Consider the following 22,619-nt stretch of genomic DNA (forward strand, 5'->3'; position numbering starts at 1 on the left):
AAAGCCGCTTTGCACCAGAGGTCAGCCTGACCCATTACAATAGTGGCCACCAAAAACCACAACAAAGATGGGCAACACAAGGATGGCAGTCTGCTAATTCAAACAAGAATTTCCAACCTTTGGCTTCAATATGTAGACGGGGCACTGCAGATAATTATAATGAGACCACAAGATGGACTATGTGGTTCTGTGCTCTGAAATCACATTAATTATGCAGATTGGAGTCTAAGCTCAGAGCTGTCACAGCAGTTAGTGCACCATAACTGCACTACAATGTGTTGGTAGTGAAAAATATAGAGGCGCTGATGAGTTGAGCCGAGTTTTTGAACATTCCAAATCAACTCAAGAGGTTTATAGGTCATCAGCCATAATAAACGCACTGCTGGATGAGATGTTTGTATTTAAGTAAAAAACAAACGTGTTTTCTGGCTAAGTAATGGGGCAGTAGCTCTACACAAGCGATTGAAATTCCACATTCCCTTGGTGGGGGGGCCAGTCTTTGTTTAGGACGGCCAATGCATGTTGTACAGTCATTCCCCGGTTTACGTTGAGGACACGTTCCTGAAATATGCGACAACAAATATTGAAACGACGCGCATCAAAGCAATTTGCAGGGTCGGTGAAGGCGAAGGCTGAGAGGCGATGGATACGAAAAGGGAAAGATGATGCTGTCAGCGATGTGTGGGTTTAGGCGACGCAAATCAGGTCCTGGTATTCAGTGATGACGTATGTGCAAAACGATGTAAAAGGGGAGACATAAATCGGAGCATTACTGTACCATGAACACACCTTACGTTATAAACATAATTTCCCGAAATGGGAAAGAGTACATTATTTATAACATAGCTTTGAACAAAATCACAGTATTTTACAAATGATAACTTTCTCCACTATGAATAGTACAACTGTCAGCCTGTTTAAGTCATGTTAATGTATTGTTAACAAACCACAATAAACACGTCATATCCTGAAAACAATATCTTTATATGCAGTGTTTGGAACTAAATGATGCTATTCTTATTCTTGGTTCTTTCGGTAAAGTCACGTTGAAGGGAAACAATAAAATATATATATGAATCACTGCAGTCACGAAAGCTTTAAATCAAAAGATGCTATTCTTAATAATGTTGAACAATGAAATGTCACGTAAAAAATGCAATCCAATAATACTTATTTATATTTTCTACTTGACAGAAAGAACAAAAGAGTAATCCCTGCAGTCACGAAAGCTTCGAATCTCATGCAATAAATGTATCTTAATACGTGCCTCACTGAATGCATCTCACTGATGAAGGAGTATGGTTTAGTGCATATCTCTAGCAGTAGTCCTTAACCTGTGAAAATCAGTGCTTCCATAGGACAACTGCTTTTTGGTATCCCACTGACTGGCACTCAAATTATTAAAATAAAAATAATTATAGGTCGAGTCAACACCGACCAGCATTTAAATTAACTGCATTTTAGTTGCAACAGGACACAAAAACCAGAATCCATCATACCTGTGTCCTACCTGTGCTATTATATGGATCATCGTCTAGATGCTATGCAACACAGTGGAGCAAGCAAAGTGATTGATAAGCCACTTGGAAACCACGAATGCCTCCATCTGCAACTCGTGCTAGAGACTGACAAATGTGTCTGGAGCTAGACCATACTATTATAAACCTTAAATAAATGTAAAGAAACTATATTGCTATTAAAAGACAACTATTTACACCCCAGGATGAAAGGTAGATTTTTGTTTACTGCTGATCGCAAATACCAGCGCCTGAAGAAATATTTAATGTAACTTTGAAGAATAAATTCCTTCATTTACCGGCATGTACATGTGCTTACAAGGGTACCATTAACACCCAGTATGAGAGGGTCATTGATTCAGCCTAAGCCAGGGGGACAGCTGGCCAGGAAAAAGTCTATTGATTCTTCATTAGGGTAGAACAGCAGCCTCTGTGCAAGCGAGTGAGATGTGTGTTACGAAAACACTGGGCGTGCACTCTCACTCGAACCCTTGCAAATTGGGTGGACTGCACGGCCAAGGCGACGGTGCATTCTGAAGGCATACAACTCACGCAATGTTGGGTCAGTGGTCATGGAGAAAGCACTGTGACTGCACATTCAGCAACAGAGTCCCAACAGGCACATGGCAATGCAATATGGAGGAACAACTTTGCTGCACAACATTAAGTGTCTACCAATGGTTAAAATTCCACATTTCTGTAAAAGAGCTCACTCTTTCCGCTGTTGACGCTCCACACATTGCTACTCATTTTAATACCCCAGGGATGTGATGACGATGGCTTGTGACTAGTTTTTGAAGCTATAATCTTCCCACAGCAAATGATTAACAATTGACTGTTTTTCAACATAAAAAAACTAAAATGTTGTCCGCTAACCTATTGGCTAGCTCGACCCATACGTGCATAATACATTTTGTACAGTTTAAAAAGGAGTGACATGGTGAATGGACAACACGATAGAGGCAAGCACATCTTTCCACGTGGGTCACAAATTAAACTGCAAAATTGCTTTTGAGATATCTACACTGGGGCTTTCATGAATGCATGCATCAGTGTGGCCTTTCAAGCAATTGGAATATGACGTCACAAGTCAATGATTGAGTGAGGCTTAATTTCTCAATTTTACGGACCTAATTTTTAAAAGCAAATAATGAAACAGCTGGCAAACTTATGGTGTATTTATATATACCTATATATTGCACTGTAAATCAATAGGCTCCACATATTAAAGTGTCCACCGTGGTCTTGAATCAGACAATGCGATCTTTTTCTTAAAACTGACATTTTAAAGTCGACAGGTTGTGTAGTTTTCTTAGGTGACACCATTGTAACACACCCATTTAGATGAATGTGAAATAAATTGGGACAATGAAACATGGGATTAAAACGAATAATTAACATGGAGTACACCATTCCATTCCCTCGTACTGCAGATGAGAAGAAAGTGATTACGGAATGGGGAGGATTAGTGGAAACAGGAGAGGATGGTGGCACAAGACAATGCCGTTAAGAGAGACTGCTGTCCTCAACCGTATTCATGTTTGTGCAGGTAGCTTGTGCCCAAGGGGCAAAGCACAACATAATGACATCATCATGCTTTCATCATGATGCATGATTTGCATGCGCTCATTACATAACACATTGCTTAACATGAACATAGTTGTCAAATATGCCATATTGCATCTTTGTTGTTTCCACGGCAGCAAGGAAGACTTTCAAATTTTAGCAGTGTCAAGCCAGCCAGATTCATAATTATAGCAGTGTTGCTATTCTACTTTAAAGCATATGGCCAGTTTTTGCAAATGCAGAACTTATCAGGCAATAAAAGAAAACAAGAGTTCGGTAAATTGACTGGTGAGCATTCTGAGCATAAGGCTACATTGACACTAACATGTTAGGTAGGACCATGCTATCTACCTGCATTCCAGCTGTGCAGCCGATTTCACAAATATAATGCAAACTACATAAATACCCTGCTCTGAGTGCAAAAACAGTTCACGGCCATCTCTTAATGTATGAATACCACATGAAGGGGTTGCAAGTCAAGACCACGTGCCTGGCCACACGGTATCTCCAGTTCTGATGCTGACATCATTTTAGGCCGAGTTTATATAGGAAAAGCTCAAGTCAGAATTATATATAAAGCGCCACTGTAGTAGGGCATGGTCTAGAAATGAATATGGGTGACTGGGAATTTACAGAAACGTGCAAATCACCATGGCATGAGCATGCCACATATATACACACACATACTTAGCCTGACTGACCTTGAGGGCCAGTGCTTTAGAGCACCTATTCGCACTAGCACAGCAAATTATAAGGTAGTGTAATCAGCACAACACCTAGTGTTGATGTTCACATACTGGATGTGCTAATCTGAAGTTGAGCTAACCTACGAGGGATTCGGCACAAATTCAGATAGTCATCCCTCGTACACAGCAACTCAATATTCGGAATTTCGCCATAACGTAACGTATACATTTGGGAACAATTTTGATCTAAGTTTAATTCGCATTTATGGATTTTTTTTAATCTCTAAACTATAATTTTTTGGGGGGTGGGGGGGGGGTGCAGGTAAACAAAAAATGTACAGTCTGTCATTCGTCCAAGCGGGCTTTTCAAGCCGCTCCAGGTCGTTTGTGAGGTGCACTGTTCACACTGTACTGGTTTCTGGTGCACATCGTGCCATCGCCCGAGCTCGACTTTGTGTCAATCACGCCTCGTACCGTACTGTGCGGGATTTTTCCCCTTTTTCAACGTTCGTCAGTAAAGGTCAAGATGTCTTGAAAGAGGCCATTAAGTGCAAGTGTGATAGCAACAGTGAATAAAGAGCACGGTGCAGTATTTTTATTTCACAAGTTATTTTGAATATTATTATGAAGATTTTACAATAACATTATTGATATAAATGTGCTTATAAAATGTTTCCTGCATTCTTAAGCGTCGTTTTGTTACGTCTTTGGGCCGAAGTTTGTTACGGAGGAATGCATCTCCAATTTAATCATGGATATCAATGGGAAAATAGGGTTCGATAAACGGATATTCGCTTTACAGACAATTTTTCAGGAATGTACCAGTTCCATATTGAGGGATGTCTGTACAAATTGCCAATGCAATGCTTAACCTGGAATAGCAACACAATGCTCCCATCAGTACTCACGCAAATGTATATTCCTAAATGTAAATGTATACCATTATTTGCTTACACTTCAATGATTCAACTTCCAAGTTTATTTTGTTTAACCAGGTGAGAACTCAAGTCCCATTTGCAAGTGGCCTGGGTAACCAAAATGACAAAAAGCAAAACAAATAAAGTACAGCAATGAAGCAAATAGAAATCATAACAAAGTGACACATGAGAATTAAAAAAATATTGCACAAACTTTGATTAATGCACATAGCGGTCGATGACAAACTACTTTCTTGAGATGTGCAGCTCAACGGTTGTATATCAAAGTCTTGTGTCAATACTTCGTGAAATATTCCTGAGCAGCTTTGCTAAAAGTGTTGTGCTTAAAAACCTAGCCATCTCCAACATTTTCTATGCAATGGAATGAGGAAATAATGAGAAACTATTCAAACCTGCATATAATTGTTTCCATCAACATTAAAATATGAAGTTTCTTAAAATCGGTCAACAATTGTGCCAAGCTGGCACGGGACACAATACTGACCGCAATTCCATGCAAGGGCTCCGGCACAATTCCTGCTTGCAAAGTCCACATTTACAACTCACTGGAAGCTACAAGGGTCCTTCCAAAGTCAGCTATGGGATGCTTGCCTTTATAGTGCTTAAGTCAAAAGTCAAAGACTCTTTCTGCCGCTAAAACAAGTGTGGGGCAGAGTTTGTGAAAATTCTATATTCATGTCGGGGAACAATCTCTTCATTGGACCACCACTGTTAACTTCTCAGAAAGAGAGGTTGGCATCTTCTCCCCCCACACCTCTTCCTGATGCTGAGGGGGATGAGTATGATTAAGGAATATGGCTTATGCAGCTGCGATGGCTGTGTTGCTTATGCAGTCGAAACCTCCCCATGGCTGATAAAGAAGATATTCCAGCTGGCTATGACAGAATGGTAAGCCCATTCTTTGTTACTTTTCCAGCATCCCATGGCCAAGAATGAGGAAGCTTACTGCAAGCTTTGCCTGGGAGGTATGGAAAGCCGTTCTGCACTACAATGATGAACGGTGGTCTTGAGTTGTTGAGGAGGAAACTGCATTGGCAGCCACAATTTGTAGCACCACACCTATCACAAACCGTAAGGGAAAGAATGGTAACCAAATATCTGAGCCACAGGATCAGGTCTACAGATGTGCTGAGCATTTCTGCGAGGTCTTGGGGGAGGGAGAACCCTTCATCAACTCAAACCAACATTATGGGGCAAGGGAGGCCTGACTTACAAACATTGCAAAACCTCAAAGGTTGGAAAAAGTAGCCACCTCCTATACGCAGCTCTCTGTTGAGCAATCTGCCGAGGGTGTGCAAAAAGCAAACTGGAACCTGCGATCAAGTAAAGCACTGGGCAAGGAGTACATCCCAAGTGAATTGTGGCAATTGTTTGCAGGCTACCCTATATGACATAAATAATGGGTTGGCCTACCACTGACCATGTTCTGCATGGTTGAATATATATCATGGTGTTCTCCCTTTCCAAGAATGTGGCATCTCCCTCCTTGGCATGCCAAGAAAGATCTTGACAAGGACTATTCAACACCATCTTGTTAGATGATTAGTAATTTTGGTATTGGAGTGATGGATGGGAAAAAGTCGACTAAACTTCAAAACCAGCATGGACATGTTAGAGCCCAAATGGAGACATTTTAAATTACATTTATTGCAGTCTCATAGACAACCACCTAATTGTCAGATATCAAGAAAGCCAACACATGAAGTGATGTTGTTGCATCAGTGGTGGAAGTTCCAAATTCATGTTTGAGGCTAAACTCTACACTCGATAATCAGTCATTTTTTATTTACCCCAGACGGAAGATTTCCCGAGTCAACCAGCAATAGGGGATTTAAACTCGAGGCCTTCCAAACTGTCAGTGCAGCACTTTAATCACAGCAGCACCAAGGTGGATTTTTTTCAGGTTCTGTGGGAAATAAGGAAGTAAAGCAGTAAAGTGTACTGTCATGCCATGTGGATGACCATCCTCCATGTGCACTAAGCTACAATGTGAGTTTCGAATAGACGACAAAATTTCGTACAAAGTCATTGTCCACCACCGAATTACAAAAGCAACTTTCCTAAGCAGTATCATTTTTAAAAGAAAATGTACTTTATGTTAATGTAGAACACAGTAATAAGTTTACAGCTTATTGGCGCCAGTTCAGTGTGTTGACAGATAGTGTTAGTTCTAGAAAACACTTCACCACTACCACGACAGCGAGTGATTTTAATATCCTCCATTTTATGAATATTTTTTTTTAAACATCTCAAATATATTCAAAATGTACTCTTGGCATCATACCATTGAATAAAAAAATGTAATTTGAAGTCTTGCAGAGAAATGCATCCCTCTCTGGAGAACACACGTCATGTTTGTGAAGGAACTTCAATACATGTTATTTCCATACTGGATAGCATACCCTTGCATACAGCGAGGGAAAAAAGTATTTGATCCCCTGCTGATTTTGTACGTTTGCCCACTGACAAAGAAATGATCAGTCTATAATTTTAATGGTAGGTTTATTTGAACAGTGAGAGACAGAGTAACAACAAAAAAAACATCCAGAAAAACGCATGTCAAAAATGTTATAAATTGATTTGCATTTTAATGAGGGAAATAAGTATTTGACCCCCTCTCAATCAGAAATATTTCTGGCTCCCAGGTGTCTTTTATACAAGTAACGAGCTGAGATTAGGAGCACACCCTTAAAAGGAGTGCTCCTAATCTCAGCTTGTTACCTGTATAAAAGGCACCTGTCCACAGAAGCAATCAATCAATCAGATTCCAAACTCTCCACCATGGCCAAGACCAAAGAGCTCTCCAAGGATGTCAGGGACAAGATTGTAGACCTACACAAGGCTGGAATGGGCTACAAGACCATTGCCAAGCAGCTTGGTGAGAAGGTGACAACAGTTGGTGCGATTATTCGCAAATGGAAGAAACACAAAAGAACTGTCAATCTCCCTCGGCCTGGGGCTCCATGCAAAGATCTCACCTCGTGGAGTTGCAATGATCATGAGAACGGTGAGGAATCAGCCCAGAACTACACGGGAGGATCTTGTCAATGATCTCAAGGCAGCTGGGACCAAAGTCACCAAGAAAACAATTGGTAACACACTACGCCGTGAAGGACTGAAATCCTGCAGCGCCCGCAAGGTCCCCCTGCTCAAGAAAGCACATATACACGCCCGTCTGAATCATTCAGATGTTCATTGGCAAACTTCAGAGGACAACTGGGTGAACGTTTTGTGGTCAGATGAAACAAAAATGGAGCTCTTTGGCATCAACTCAACTCGCCATGTTTGGAGGAGGAGGAATGCTGCCTATGACCCCAAGAACACCATCCCCACTGTCAAACATGGAAGTGGAAACATTATGCTTTGGGGGTGTTTTTCTAAGGGGACAGGACAACTTCACATCAAAGGGACGATGGACGGGGCCATGTACTGTCAAATCTTGGGTGAGAAACTCCTTCCCTCAGCCAGGGCATTGGGTCGTGGATGGGTATTCCAGCATGACAATGACCCAAAACACACGGCCAAGGCAACAAAGGAGTGGCTCAAGAAGAAGCACATTAAGGTCCTGGAGTGGCCTAGCCAGTCTACAGACCTTAATCCCATAGAAAATCTGGAGGCAGCTGAAGGTTCGAGTTGCCAAACGTCAGCCTCAAAACCTTAATGACTTGGAGATCTGCAAAGAGGAGTGGGACAAAATCCCTCCTGAGATGTGTGAAAATCTGGTGGCCAACTACAAGAAAAGTCTGACCTCTGTGATTGCCAACAAGGGTTTTGCCACCAAGTACTAAGTACTAAGTCATGTCTTGCAGAGGGGTCAAATATTTATTTCCATCATTAAAATGCAAATCAATTTATAGCATTTTTGACATGCGTTTTTCTGGATTTTTTTGTTGCTATTCTGTCTCTCACTGTTCAAATAAACCTACCATTAAAATTATAGACTAATCATTTCTTCGTCAGTGGGCAAACGTACAAAATCAGCAGGGCACCAAATACTTTTTTCCCTCACTGTATCCTTAAAGAGTTGTTAAAAGAGCAAATCACTCACAACTGAAATATATACCAAAAGCAATAAAAACAAACATAAATAGTATTGTTTGTGTAGGCATTGGTGACCAAGCCGAGAACATTCCATACACTTGTAGAAAAATGAACAATTCTCACACCTGAAATGTGTGATGAGTGGCGCTAATCTCAAATGGCTACCCCGAGTCAATGATGAAAACTGCACATTTCCAAAACAGGAACCAGTAACTCTATATAGAAAAGCCACAGTTTAATATTCCCAAATCGTAACCGATTTTATTGACTTTGGAGTAAAGATGTTCAACTGCCAATGGGGTTTTCAACTACGGAACTTCAATTATGAGCCAAGCAACCAACCAACAAACATTGCCACCCAGCCAGGTTAGACTTGACCACTGAGATTAAAGCACAGATGACCCATATTCAAACCAATGATCGAACAGCGCTGGGTTTTGATTTAAAGCTTTCGTGACTGCAGGGATTCATATTATTGGTTATTTCGGTGAAGTCACGTAGAAGGGAAACAATAAAATGATAAAAATATAAAACAATAAAATTCTCACGACGTCTCGACTGCAACACAAGCGATCATCATCAGGTGTGAAAACCACAAATTTTCTTTTGTTTTATATTTTTATTATTTTATTGTTTCCCTTCTACGTGACTTTACCGAAAGAACCAATAATATAGTGCTGAGTTTGTGCTTTTACACAAACATTATGAACCCCATAAGCCACCCAGCCAAACACTATATATTCACAATTGGGAGTCACTGAATTTACCCAAGCAGGGGCAGTGGGTGAGATTCTCACCTGGGTCGTTGGCCTCGCGCTCCAGGACACGTAGCTCAGCACTCTCCGACAGCGAATGATCCAGGCAGAGCTGCAGGAAGCGTGCCTGGGTGCGGCTCACGCGCTTGAGAAGTGCTAGCAGAGCCACCGTCTGCTCGCACTCGTTCCAGCCCTTGAACCATCCCGAGAGGACGCCCACCTGGTCGCGAAACATAGTGCCGCCGCCGCCGCCTGCCAGCATGGCCCCCCGCCGCTCCCCGGCGCTGGCGGCAAGATCGACCTGGGCGGGCGTGCACCTCACCGTGGCGTCATTGGCTGATCCCCTCTTCATGAGGGGATGCACACAAAGTTGGCCACACGGCAGCTGCAAGTGGACATAGGGCTCTCCGCCAGGTGAATTTCACTCGATTTAGCCGTTAAAGCAGGTAACGTCACGATGGAGCAATAGCCTACAGTTGGCGTCATTCATTAAATGGCCGTGGAGGATTGAGGCCCTGAAGCTAAAAACGACCCGGGGACACGTTGTCACCTGACGTTCACTAAACCACTTATGGTGTTTGCTTCAGCAGCCAAGCAGGGTTTTCCACCTCCCCCGGACATTTACGGATCACGACTATTAAAGGCATCGCACGAAGCAGCGTCACCACGATCACGCCAAGAATATATTCGCTGTTGACTCGTGGTGACAGCCGTACTATTTTGTTTAACACTTCTTAGAAATCAAGTTCACTTATCTGAATGATGCACCTCAAAACGTTACCAATTTCAGCAGAATGGGAATATATCAAGTGAATCGTGATCTCGTAATTCTATTTCCCCATGACGTAATTTTTGGCGACTTTTGGAGTGAGGTCCTGCCTTGCGGTTCTGTGGGCTCTGCACTCAGCTGTGTTTGCAGGAGTCAGGTTTTGCCTTGCAATGCTTGTGCTCTTGTCTTGGCTAACTTCACTGCCCCAAATCCTCGTCTCCGTTGACCTCCTGCACACCCATGCCTCCGGGGCTCTGTGTGTAACAAAACCACACAAACGTAGAGCTCAGTGTTGTATTTTTAGGCCTCATCTCATCCCACAAGAGATGGCAATTCGGACCAAGAATTTGAGCTTTGTACAGTACTGATTATTTTGTCTGTACCCAAATGTTATTGCTTGATTGCAATATATAGTGGCCCATTAAAGTATTAGAAAATGACAGGATTTTGTGCAGGCACGCATTTATTTTGTTTATTTATTGTGGTGCGAATGTACTTTATTCGCCAGGGTAGCATGTCTCAACACATATCACTTTTACTAATCGCAGTACTACACCGAGTGTGAACGTGTGTTGTGACTGGAGCAATATGACCTTTGGTATTTTATTCGTATATTTTACTGGGCAAGCTGAAATTCAAATAGCATTCATACAGCATGACAATACAATTTATATATCGATGACCTGTGCAATCGGGTAATTATAAGGTTAGAATGAACGTAAGTATGCTGCAAACATTATTTTAACCATGTAAAGAAATGCAGTCTTTGCGGGATAAGAAAAAAAGGTTAGAAATGCAGACAGCAAAAAAAGGTTTACAGAGAATGATAATGACTAAGAATATTTTTTCGTGTATTTTAATACAAGTATAACACTGCAAAGCTACTGCAATGCAAAATAAGTACGTATTATATGTATGAATACAAATTAAAAGGCTGAAAACAGTATACAGTGTTATTTCTACCAATTCAGTATAACATTACGACGGAGTGATCAAGTTAACTCCATAAACGATATTATCAGTTATAAAACGAATTACATTACAGTACTATAATTATAAGACTGTCACAAGCATGCCGAGAGAACACAGACTTGTGTTAAAATATATAACAAGTACAGAGTGGCACTATAGTAGGCAGTACATTGCGGTACTAGTACTGCTGTAATAAAACAAATCATACAATTTAACTGCAATTAGAACAGGCAACGCAATTAATAATATAAACATATTATATACATCGTAATAAGAAAGCTACTGTTAAATAGTAACCACGCTGAGAATGAACGTGTTAATGAGAGGGCAGTGCAGCAAGATCCATTGTTGCACTATACTCCAAGCTCCCGCATCTACGCTTCCCACTCTTACCAACCCTGCTCGTCGTGAGGAGTCCAAAATCCAGCAGTTGATTTGACAAAAAGGCCGTGTACATGGATCATACGTACTTCAAATAACAAGGCTTTAGGAACACGCACGTTTATTATATTCTCGCGTGTGGAAAAATGTTCAGGAGCCCAAAGTCTGCTAGCCACAATTCAGGAGAGAGTTCGTTAAGTTTTGCTGTTCCTTCTAACTAAAGGAGCGCAGATCCCAGCGGTTTACTACATGGTCCGTAGATTATAATACGCAACAATAACGAGGTGTACTTTATAATTCAAAAACGAAACGGACGTGTTGGAGGTAACAAGGCCAAACACTCGCACTACCTCGAAAACACGTGGACTTGAACGTAGCCAGCGTACGAAAACCTCGTGAATTCACACCAAAAAAATAAAATCTATACTCCTTAAAAGTTGAAGTCTGTCAGATGGCGTGACGTCACTCGAGTGCTTATAATGACAAGATTTTGTCCACACGCACACACACACAAACCCCATTGAATAACAAACAACACGCCACGAACGGCGTGCATAACCGAGGCGAAAAGTGCTGTGCACAGCGCAGCATTCGCGCTATGACTCACGTCCTCCGCTCAAGTTAACAGGACGCCGCTCCGCGGGTTCGCCTGCGGGATTCGACGCCGCTCTCCCGGTAGGGACGCCCAGGCAAACTGTGGGGGGTTCGAGCCCCGAGGCTCGAGCAGGCCGCGCCGGACAATTTCACCGAAACTTGGTTGGGGACAGCGGCCCTCAACGCTAGCGACTTTCCTCTTTCGAACTGGGTTACGTCTCCGCACACGCAGCAACTTCCCTCGCACGTAACTGATCAGCGACTGTTCGATTGTGTCTTTTTATTCGAATACTAATTCCCTGAAATAGCATCTTAAATCATGCGTTACGCGTCGCACTGCGATTACCGCACTACCGCACGACGATTATTTGGTAATCGGGTCCCTCTCTCCAGCACGAACTACAGAGAATTACCACGTCGGTAACTCGTAATTATTAATTGTAAATGTAATAATAACGACAATAATACCATTGCTTGCCTTGCGTTGGCGGGAGCCCCGTGCATACGGCCGGAGCAGCCGCGGAGCGATCCCGTTATGGGACTGGGAATGGCACCGCCTCCCAGAGAGCACGATAACAAAGTGCACCCAAAAAATCCAGACAACACGCCCATCGGCAGGTTCACAAGGTGCACCCCAGAAGTCCATGCGACACGCCCATCGGCATGTTCACAAGGTGCACCCCAGAGGTCCATGCGACACGCCCATCGGCATGTTCACAAGGTGCACCCCAGAGGTCCATACGACACGCCCATCGGCATGTTCACAAGGTGCACCCCAGAGGTCCATGCGACACGCCCATCGGCATGCTCACAGGGTGCACACCAACCGCCATTCGCCACCAAGTGGCGGTGACGTCTCCACGGACGCTTGTGCCAGGCCATGTGCACGTTAAGGCCACGTGAAGTGTCGAACGCCCGCTGGCAGGAGGTCACGGGGCAGACTCAGCAGGTAGGCCATGGGTCGACTGACTGAGATGACTGACCGATGCACCACCTGTGCCGGCTACTGTGCCACAACTTGCTGTTTTAGCCACCCGGCGCTCCGCCCGTTGTGAGCGTCGCTCCTCTGCCCTCTGCTGTTGCTGTAGGGCGACTGCCTCTACTACATCTAAAACAATCTGGGTTCCGAAAAAAATACAGCACAACATCTGCTGCTTTAGACTCTCTGAATCACATTTACAGTAGCCTTGATAATAAGCAGTAATATATTCTTGGTTCTTTCGGTAAAGTCACGTAGAAGGGAAACAAACAATACAAATATAAAACAATAAAATTCTCACGACGTTTCGACTGCAACCCAAGCAATCATCATCAGGTGTGAAAACCACAGCAAATTTTCGTGCTGTGGTTTTCACACCTGATGATTGCTTGTGTTGCAGTCGAAACAGCAAGAAAATTTGCTGTGGTTTTCACACCTGATGATGATTGCTTGTGTTGCAGTCGAAACGTCGTGAGAATTTTATTGTTTTATATTTTCATTATTTTATTGTTTCCCTTCTACGTGACTTTATCGAAAGAACCAAGAATATGAATCCCTGCAGTCACGAAAGCTTTAAATCAAAATAAGCAGTACTGTGCCTGCCTTTTTCTAGACCTGTCCAAAGCTTTTGATACAGTAGACCACAACACTCTGCTTAGTAAACTAAGTTGCCTCGCTTTTTCCGAAAACGCAGTAAAATGGTTACAAATTACCTCTATTCTCGCACCCAAACTGTATTCACAGATGGTTGGAGGTAAGTGTTAAGATAACAAAAGGGGTTCCACAGGGTTCCATCCTCGGCCCCATTTTGTTCTCTCTTTATGTCAATGACTTGGGCACTGACCTGGATCATTCCAGGGTAAATCTTTTTGCAGATGACACGATACTGATTACTGCTGGCTGCTCTCCGGATGACGTGATTGCTAAGCTACAGGGTGATTTCAACAAACTACAACATCAGCTAGTTGCTCTTAAACTAGTCCTGAATACCTCCAAAACCAAGGTGCTATGCTTCTCACCAGGACTAAAGCAGGAAGCTATTTTTCCCCAATTACATTGCTTAAATAATGATCAAATAGAGCAAGTCAAGATCTATAAGTATCTTGGGGTCATCCTGGATTCAAAACTGAATTTTGAAGATCACATTGATTATATTGGTAGAAAGACAAAAATAAAAATTGGTTTTCTGTACTGCACTGCTTCCCCCCAATGTTCCGTTTGGAATTGATAAAAGCTACCATACTGCCTCTACTTGACTACTGTGACATTGTGTATAAATCAGCCCCAAGTACTGTACTGAAGAAGCGTGATTCCATCTATCACTCGGCCTTAAGATTTACATTGAACTGCCCGTATAGGACTCACCACTGTGATCTCTACATTGGGTCAAACTTTACATCTCTTAATGTTCGACGGCTTGTACACCAGATCTTATTTATTCACGATGTACTAACAAAAAAATCCGCAGACTACCTGCTGGAGCTCCTCTCTGTTTCAAAGTACAAATTTGACCTCAGGTCTTCGCTCATTTACCAGCTTCACATTCCCTATTGCAGTACAAAAACTGGAGGAAGGGCCTTTGCTATTGATGCCCCCAGGGTCTGGAATGCTATTGCCAATAAATTGCAACTTGAATCGCTACCAATGAGATCTTCTCTTAAAACTGCTCTAGAGGAGTTGTACACCGCTAGCTGCCACTGCTATTCATTGGCGTAAAATAAAATGAAATGTTTTCGCTCCGGATGACGCTGCAAAGTATTATCTGTATTTTTATTTAGCGTGCTGATCTTAAAGGTGCATTGAAAAATTTGATACTCTGACTGATGCTTCTGTTGTTGTGGAGTAACTCATGCAGCCAGCTATGGCTCTCGGATTTGGTGTTACATGTTATTTATGTAGTTTATTGTAAAAATCCGGTCACAGTCCCTATGATCACTGTTACGTTGCAATTATGGCTTTATTTTTTGGTGATTTCGAAAACGTTTTTTGGTTTGGACATGTTTGTTTTGTTGTAGTACGGAGTTAGACTGATGGCCTTAATCTAAGTTTCTTGTGGTTGTTGTTTGACTTGCATCCCACTGGGATTTTTTGCACACAGCGTTGGTGTACGGTGCTTTTTTCAGGAATATTTTGCTGGTTTTTTTTCATAGATTTTCTGTTTGCACAGTCACATAGTCACTTTAAGATGTTTTTCTTGTTCGTTTTTTTTTGTTGTGGTTGCACCCGATTCAAGAGCCGAATGGCTCACAGGACTATACCAAAATAAAGAAACTGAAATAAAGAAACTGAAACTCACTGCCCAGTAGCGTCCTTCGCGAGCCTCCTCTTAATACCACTGGTACCAGTTATCGGCAAGTCCACTCAGCTCCACATCCTCCTGTACCACACCACTTAATCCCTTCTCTAGCCCGTGCCGTGCCCGTTTAGGCATACGTTGGCTGGGCATGCAGGCTACATGACCCAGCCAACTTAGCCTTGCCTGCTGGAGGAGCTCACCGATGGGACTTTGTCCAGATCTTTCAAGGATTTGTGAGTTCCTGACACAATCCAGCCTGGTTAAACCCAGGATGGATCGTAGGCAGGCCAGCCTAAATGTTTCGAACCAGCGAAGATGTTCCATTAGGGGGGTCCACGTTTCGCAAGCACAGAGAAGAGATGGCATGACCGTGGCCGAAGAGACCCGAAGCTTCGTGTGGAGCGACAGACACAGCGTTACGCAGCCGATAAAAAGATAATGCCGCTCGACTGATTCGGAGTGAGACCTCTGCTGTAAAACCAGAGCCGGTCATGAGCACACTCTCCACTCTCTCCACAACTGCCCCATCACCAATTGGGAGTTGTGGGTGGAGTGTCTGATGGCACAAAATATCCAGGCAGGTCCTTAGTTTTGGTGGGGTTGCTGGTAAGGCCTCACCTCTTAGTGGCAAGCTCCAGGTTCAGCAGCAGCGCCTCGAACTCCTCCTCTGAGTGAGCAGCAATCACCAGATCATCAGCATACATAACATGGTGGACCAATCGGGAGCCATTCCTTGACCACACCCGGGCATCCATCAGTCTCCCTTTGTATCTATACCAGATGGAAATTCCTCCAGTACAGCTATCGAAGGCTTCACGAACTACGTGGTCAAAATAAATGTTAAATAATGTGGGAGCCAGTGGACAACCCTGTCGCACCCCAAGGTGAATTGGGAATGGCTCCGACTCCCGGCCATGTAGTTTTACCCGGGCCTGCCCACCATCATGAAGGTCCTTCCTTTATGATTGTAAGGAGAGTCAGGGACTCCGAAAGCATGAAGAACAACCCAGAGCCCAGGCCTACTGATGGTATCATAGGCCTTGACCAGGTCAATAAAGCATAGATGTAGGTCCTATTTGAATGCCCTACACCTCTGCTGTAGCAAACGGGCAGAAAATATATCATCTGTGCAGGACAGCCCTTTCCTAAAACCACATTGAGGCTCCGCAAGCCTCTCCTCAGCGTGTCTGGCAAGGCAATGTGGAATAATCCTTTCCAGGACCTTTCCCGGCACACTGAGGAGGGAGATGCCCCTGTAGTTGTTACAGTCTGTGCGGTCCCCCTTCTTAAAGAGGTGGTCCCCCTTCTTAAAGAGGGAGACCATCAGGGCATCCTTCCAATCTTGCGGAACCCGTCCAGTGGTCCAGACTGTTATTATGATGTCATATAGGGCAGTCTGCCACCTTCCTTCAGCATTTCGCTTGGAAGATCACCTCTGCCCGGTGCTTTTCCTGGTCTCAGACTCTGGATCGCCTTCTATTCTTCCTCAACAGATGGTACTTCAGCCAGCCACTCACAGAGGGTGATTACTTCTTCAATCACACACCCACCAGCAGGTTCACAAAGTGCACCCAAAATGCAGAATGACAAGCGGACTGGACGATTTACAAGGAACACTCAAGAAGCAGTGGCCGTAAAACCCGGAGATGCGCCCCTCCCCTACAAATTCCATATAATTTCAATTAATAGAAAAAACGTATTTTTACAACCATGATTTAATGTATGTATTGTGAGCTTTAAGATTAAATGTAAATACATTTCCACTGGGAGATGTATAGGGTATATACATACAAAGCAGTTGAACATGTTCAACGGCATATTACGTTTGTATGTATGTATGTGTGCATGTAGTTGAACTTATTTTGCACCGTATGTAGCCAACTGTGCGGGAACATAGTATAATGATTGGTTGATGTGACTGTAGTTGACAAGACGTTAACTTGTTAAATCATTATCTCCATATCGGGCAAAACTGCAGTAATGCAAATAATGTTTTACAATATAGCACATTGCAGTATGTATTTTTGTTTGGTTTTGACTTTGACACTAGCACATAAGACATGGTCACGAGGTCTTGTGATGGATCAATCTGCATTGTGAAAATGTTGGTTGACTGATAGTCATTCGCCTTTCCAGCTACAGAAAAGTGCCGTCCAGTATTAAGATACAGAAAACTACCGCACAGTATTGGATGAATATGAAAATGCTCCGTTTGTTGTAGTATGATCAAATGTTTAAAAAGTATTCCAGTACATGACATAATTTGCAAAGACTTTTTGTGTGTTCATTCCCATATCCCAAGTTAAACACTAACTTCTACGGTCTAGAAAAATACATACTGACTCTATTTAAGTAGACAGTAGGTCTCACAAAGAAGTAGATAATACATCTCAATCTGTTTGCAACTGTGTAAAAGAAGTGTATTTTATTGGCCGCATTCACTCAACACTGAACTATTTGCTTAAGTCACCCCCTTGTGGTGTATTCAGGTATCCACCCTGTACAGAGGGTGGTGCAGATATCTTGTGACCTGCCCGCTACCCTATTCAATAATCTAAAACGTAATATTTTTAAAGTAAGGTTTACTTAAAAGAGAAGTGAATATGCAAAGGGAAAACAGTATTCGGGGTCAAATAATTTGGGGTTCCAAAACGTCTGAACCACCCTGTACAGTACTCGGCTCTAGTTTAAAAGGCTATATACATTACAGCATTGACAACGTTATGAGTAATGTATATGAAATTGTGAACAGCTTTTACACGGTGTGTCATCAATAATCCCAATTACATTATGAAAATATTAAATAAACGGCGTCGTTATTAATTTTGGGGTTTATAATAATAAAGCCTATTATTATATTTTGGTACTGGCAAAGGAGGCCTCATGATGTAGATGCTTACCCCGAGCCCTCATTACTCTGATAGGGCGCTCTCTTTGAAATGTGCGCCTTTTGGCGTCATCTGATCGAACACCGTATGAGTCTAGGCTCTAAGGAAAGCTGTCTCTGGTGTGGACCAATCAGTTTCAAGGACAATGCATAAATTATCAGTGTTGTTTTTTTTATATTCCTGGTTCTTTCGGTAAAGTCACGCAAGTATTGTATTGTGGTTAATGTAAACATGATCCCTTGCAAAAGGTTTCAGTTTTGTCGCCAGAAAAAAAAGGGGGAAAACCCCTATTCATCTTCTTTGGTTCTTTCGGTAAAGTCACGTAGAATGAGAATAAAATAATAAATTGATAAAATAAAATAACACAATAATAAATTTTATCAATTTATTATTTTATTCTCATTCTACATGACTTTACCGAAAGAACCAAAGAAGATGAATCCTTGCAGTCACGAAAGCTTTAAATCGAAATAAAAACCCTATTATTAAAAAAATATATAATTAATGTCTACAATTAGTTTGCGTTAACACGTAAGTCGTTCAGTTTAACACGTAGGCTTTCGCCACCAATATCATTAATAATAGAGGTTTTTTGAATTAGGTTGCGTAAAATATAAATGTGCCGTTAAACCCGCCACCACCGACAGATTTGGCTGTTGCCTGATGAAGGTAGTTGTAATTACTGGCGAAACGTCGTACTCAGATTGTAAATATTGTGGCTTTGCTCTCCAATACACCGATGTGCTGTAGTCGTAACTAATTGGCATGTTCTGTTTACGTGACAAACCTTACTAATTGGCTGTGTTGGGTGGTGGCGGGTTTAACGACACGTATATATTTACACGATCTAACCCAAAAAAACTGTATTATGGACGTAAGTTGTTGCCGCTGCTTATAATTAATCAAAGTACGGTTTTCCGGTTTAGGCTGCGTGCTAAAATTATATTATTAGACCACTGACCACAGAACAGTATTCACGTCCAGTAAGCATAGAATTTTCATAAGCACGTGGGAAGTCATGTTGAGATTAAAATGAAAGATGGTACACATTATGGTACAAAAATATACGTGGTAAATACAACACGTACACTTTTTTTTAAGCCAGGCAAGGGTTTTCTTCTCCCTTATCTATTCAATAATGATTAGCAGAGTTTATTATGCCCAACATCTCAATTGGAACCACCTATCAACGTGACGTAAGTACACGTGGTATCTGCCAATTGTGGCGATAAGCCTCATGCTTCATCTCGATAAGCAAGATTTTATATGAGCCCACAATCTAATGTTGTGGGATAAACGTACACGCCTGATGATACAAGTGGGTTGGAAGTGCACAATACTTGTTCAAATAGAATTAAATTTCAGCATAAGTGGAACTACTGTACATATTATGGCGGTAAAGCAACCCATCTTTCAGATTCACCATTATTATCGAGGCATCATTACTTTGTAGATAATTCTGCATCACTCCCAATATTTGTTGCAAGAACACCACAATTACAATTCACTCCTGAAAAGTATGCCTTTGACAAAAATGGATTACCTAAACGCAATCCTGTACGTATTGCTAAACACTATAAATGATGTTATAACAATTGGCTATGTGTGCAGAGTGGAGAACAGGTGAGGGTAGGGAAGACGTAAAACCAGTTGGACTGATGGTCGGACATTGTAAGCTTATCAGATTTTAAAATCTGAATCTAAATAATACATTTTGAACCCCCCTCCCGCAAAATGTCATGACAAATGTTGAAACTATTTTTATTTTTACAATGGCCTTTGAAGGTTTGTTTGGAGGTTTTAAAGATTGCTTCCATACATATATTCCAACTGTTAAATTTGAAGGCGGTGATGCAAATTACAATAGAAAGCAGGACATGAAGGTGCACTGTGGTCAGGAGCATGTGTGGCCACCTTTCCAAAGTCTTTATGTTTACACACACTCATGAGGTACTCATTTCACGATGATTTGAGCTAGGGAAGAGGCCCAGCACAAGTTCTGGCATCATCCCTTGCTGATGTGAGCCGCGGCCGGATTCATAGCGCAGTGAACCACTGTGCCGCCGTCGACATAGTAGGGATGAACGATTAATCGATTTCAAATCGCAATTTGAAACAATGGGATTAGCAAATCGCAAAGGCTGTGATTATTTTGCGATTTGAAAAGTCCTATGACATTCTTATTGGAATTGTTCTATTTTTTTATCATAACTTTATTTATTTAACTTAACAATTGTTCTATGTTTGATTGTTCTATTTCAATTAAAACATTTTAATAAATACATGTTGGAAGCAATTCATATCTTTTAAGTTCTCATCCTTGCATTAGAATATATAGAGCAGTTCATATTTTGATGGTATCACGCGGTAATGCTCCATCACAAGTTTTAAATCTATTACACAGTGAATATTGAACTGAAGCTTGACTTTAAAATGTTTAATCGCAAATCAAATCGCAATATCTGTCAGAAAAATCGCACTTACATATTTTCCCCAAATCGTTCAGCCCGACTACATAGCCACACAGAGCAAATCATTTTAGGTATAGGCAGCCGGTGTGGGAGTGGGGGTGGATGTTGTTGTGATGCAGGGCGCGTGACCTCGTAGTCTAACAGACGAGAGCCCACATTTGAAGGGGGGAAAAACGCATCCTACTCAACACATTCAAGTTACCACAGCCCGCATTCACTGTAGACCACACCACATTCACTATAGACTATCGCAGACACTATAGACCAAACAATACATTTCAGAGACAACGCCACGCGATAAAACACACGATAAACTAGACACTCACTATCGATCATACCAAGGAATAAGATACCCCATATAGCCATTAACAAACTGTTGGGGCAAGTGCTGTTCGTGAGCACATATGAAAGCCGGTACGGCACACGAGGGGGTGGGTGGCCAGTGCTACACCTTTGTCTCACTCGTGCTGATATTTACACATGGCACGAAGGTAATCAAGGCTGAGTTGATCTAGGGGATTCCCAGGACCTGTGCATATATTCGTCACCGACCTTGGCTGTGAGCCGGAATCAAACTTGAATCGCCCCAGACCACACCGCATAAGAACCACTCAATGTCGACCGCGCTAATCACTACAGAGCACGCAATACATTATAGACCAAACAGCACACTATAAAACGCACCACACTAATATCACGCCACTCACTGTAGACCACACTAACTCAAAGTAGACTGCTCACGATAGGCTACACAATGTTTTCACTATAGATAACACATTCCTGCGGAGGGAGCTGGTAGGAACGTTGGGTTGCTCGGTCAATGGCCAGGGCCAACGGCGGCACCACGTGGTGTATTCCGCAAATATGCCCGACTGTGAGGGCGGGCACAAGCCGGCATGAGTAGATTAAACGTTGCGTTTTATAAGGGCACCACGGGGTGACCAGCCCCTCCCCACCCAGCCCCACCCCTCCCACGCCCCACCCAGCCCCTCCCCTTCCCACCCTCCCCACCCAGCCCCTCCCCAACCTCCCCACCCAGCCCCTCCCCACCCTCCCCTTCCCACCCTCCCCACCCAGCCCCTCCCTACCTTCCCCTCCCCACCCAGCCCCTCCTTCCCCACCCTCCCCTCCCTACCAAGCCCCTCCCTCCCCACCCAGCCCCTCTCCACCCTCCCCTCTCCACCCAGCCCCACCCCTCCCATTTTTGGATGCACGACGGACGGACGGACACAATAATCCCCTGTGGGCTGGTGTAACCAGGAGGTTCCTACCAGTATAACTGTCGAGTAGTTCCAATCTCCTACGATAACAATGTGGCTTGGTGCATCATTCATTTAGTGTTGTGGAATTGCTTTCTGAGATTTCAGATCTCAATTCTGCAGATCGATTCCAAGCTTAAAATCTATGGCACCTGGAAACGATGTGTTGTTGCCTTTCAGCTCGAGGCGTCTCGTTTCTGTTACATGGGATGTCGTTGCATCACTGTGGTCTCATATGCACAGAATCACATTGCATCTGTGCCGCGTTTATTATGACTGCAGTAACTGTCAGATTTCATTTCACACTGTGGTTGGAAAACATGCGTGACAATATTCAGGAAGTTGACAAAGATAGCATGATTAAAGTTCCAATGGAATTTCTGTACACAAACTTACATTACATACTGTTTTATTTCCAGGTTTGTGTTTTTTTAGAATATATTAAGGGATTTATACAAATGAATGAATATCGTGCATACACACGGATTCCGTAACGCTTTCCGGGCT

At 42.7% G+C, this 22,619-nt stretch overlaps 1 protein-coding gene across 5 annotated transcripts in view; it reads right to left on the bottom strand.

Annotated features, from left to right (window-relative positions):
* LOC116939626 (protein Smaug homolog 1-like) overlaps positions 1-12,842 on the bottom strand; it is a 71,505-nt gene extending 58,663 nt beyond the window's left edge. For 2 of the 5 annotated variants that reach the window (XM_032948256.2, XM_076063028.1), the window contains exons 1-2: positions 12,688-12,838; positions 9,546-10,526 (exon numbers count right to left, since the gene is read on the bottom strand). In XM_032948256.2, the coding sequence (XP_032804147.1) occupies positions 9,546-9,855 (310 nt within the window). In that variant the 5' untranslated portion in view covers positions 9,856-10,526; positions 12,688-12,838. The other 3 variants (XM_076063035.1, XM_076063049.1, XM_076063042.1) reach the window with 3 other exon arrangements.
* Positions 12,843-22,619: the final 9,777 nt, after the last annotated feature.

Source organism: Petromyzon marinus, chromosome 6 (genome assembly GCF_048934315.1).
Source record: "Petromyzon marinus isolate PM22_M1 ecotype Great Lakes invasive population chromosome 6, UKy_Petmar_22M1.pri1.0, whole genome shotgun sequence".
In the NCBI taxonomy this organism is placed as follows: domain Eukaryota; kingdom Metazoa; phylum Chordata; class Hyperoartia; order Petromyzontiformes; family Petromyzontidae; genus Petromyzon; species Petromyzon marinus.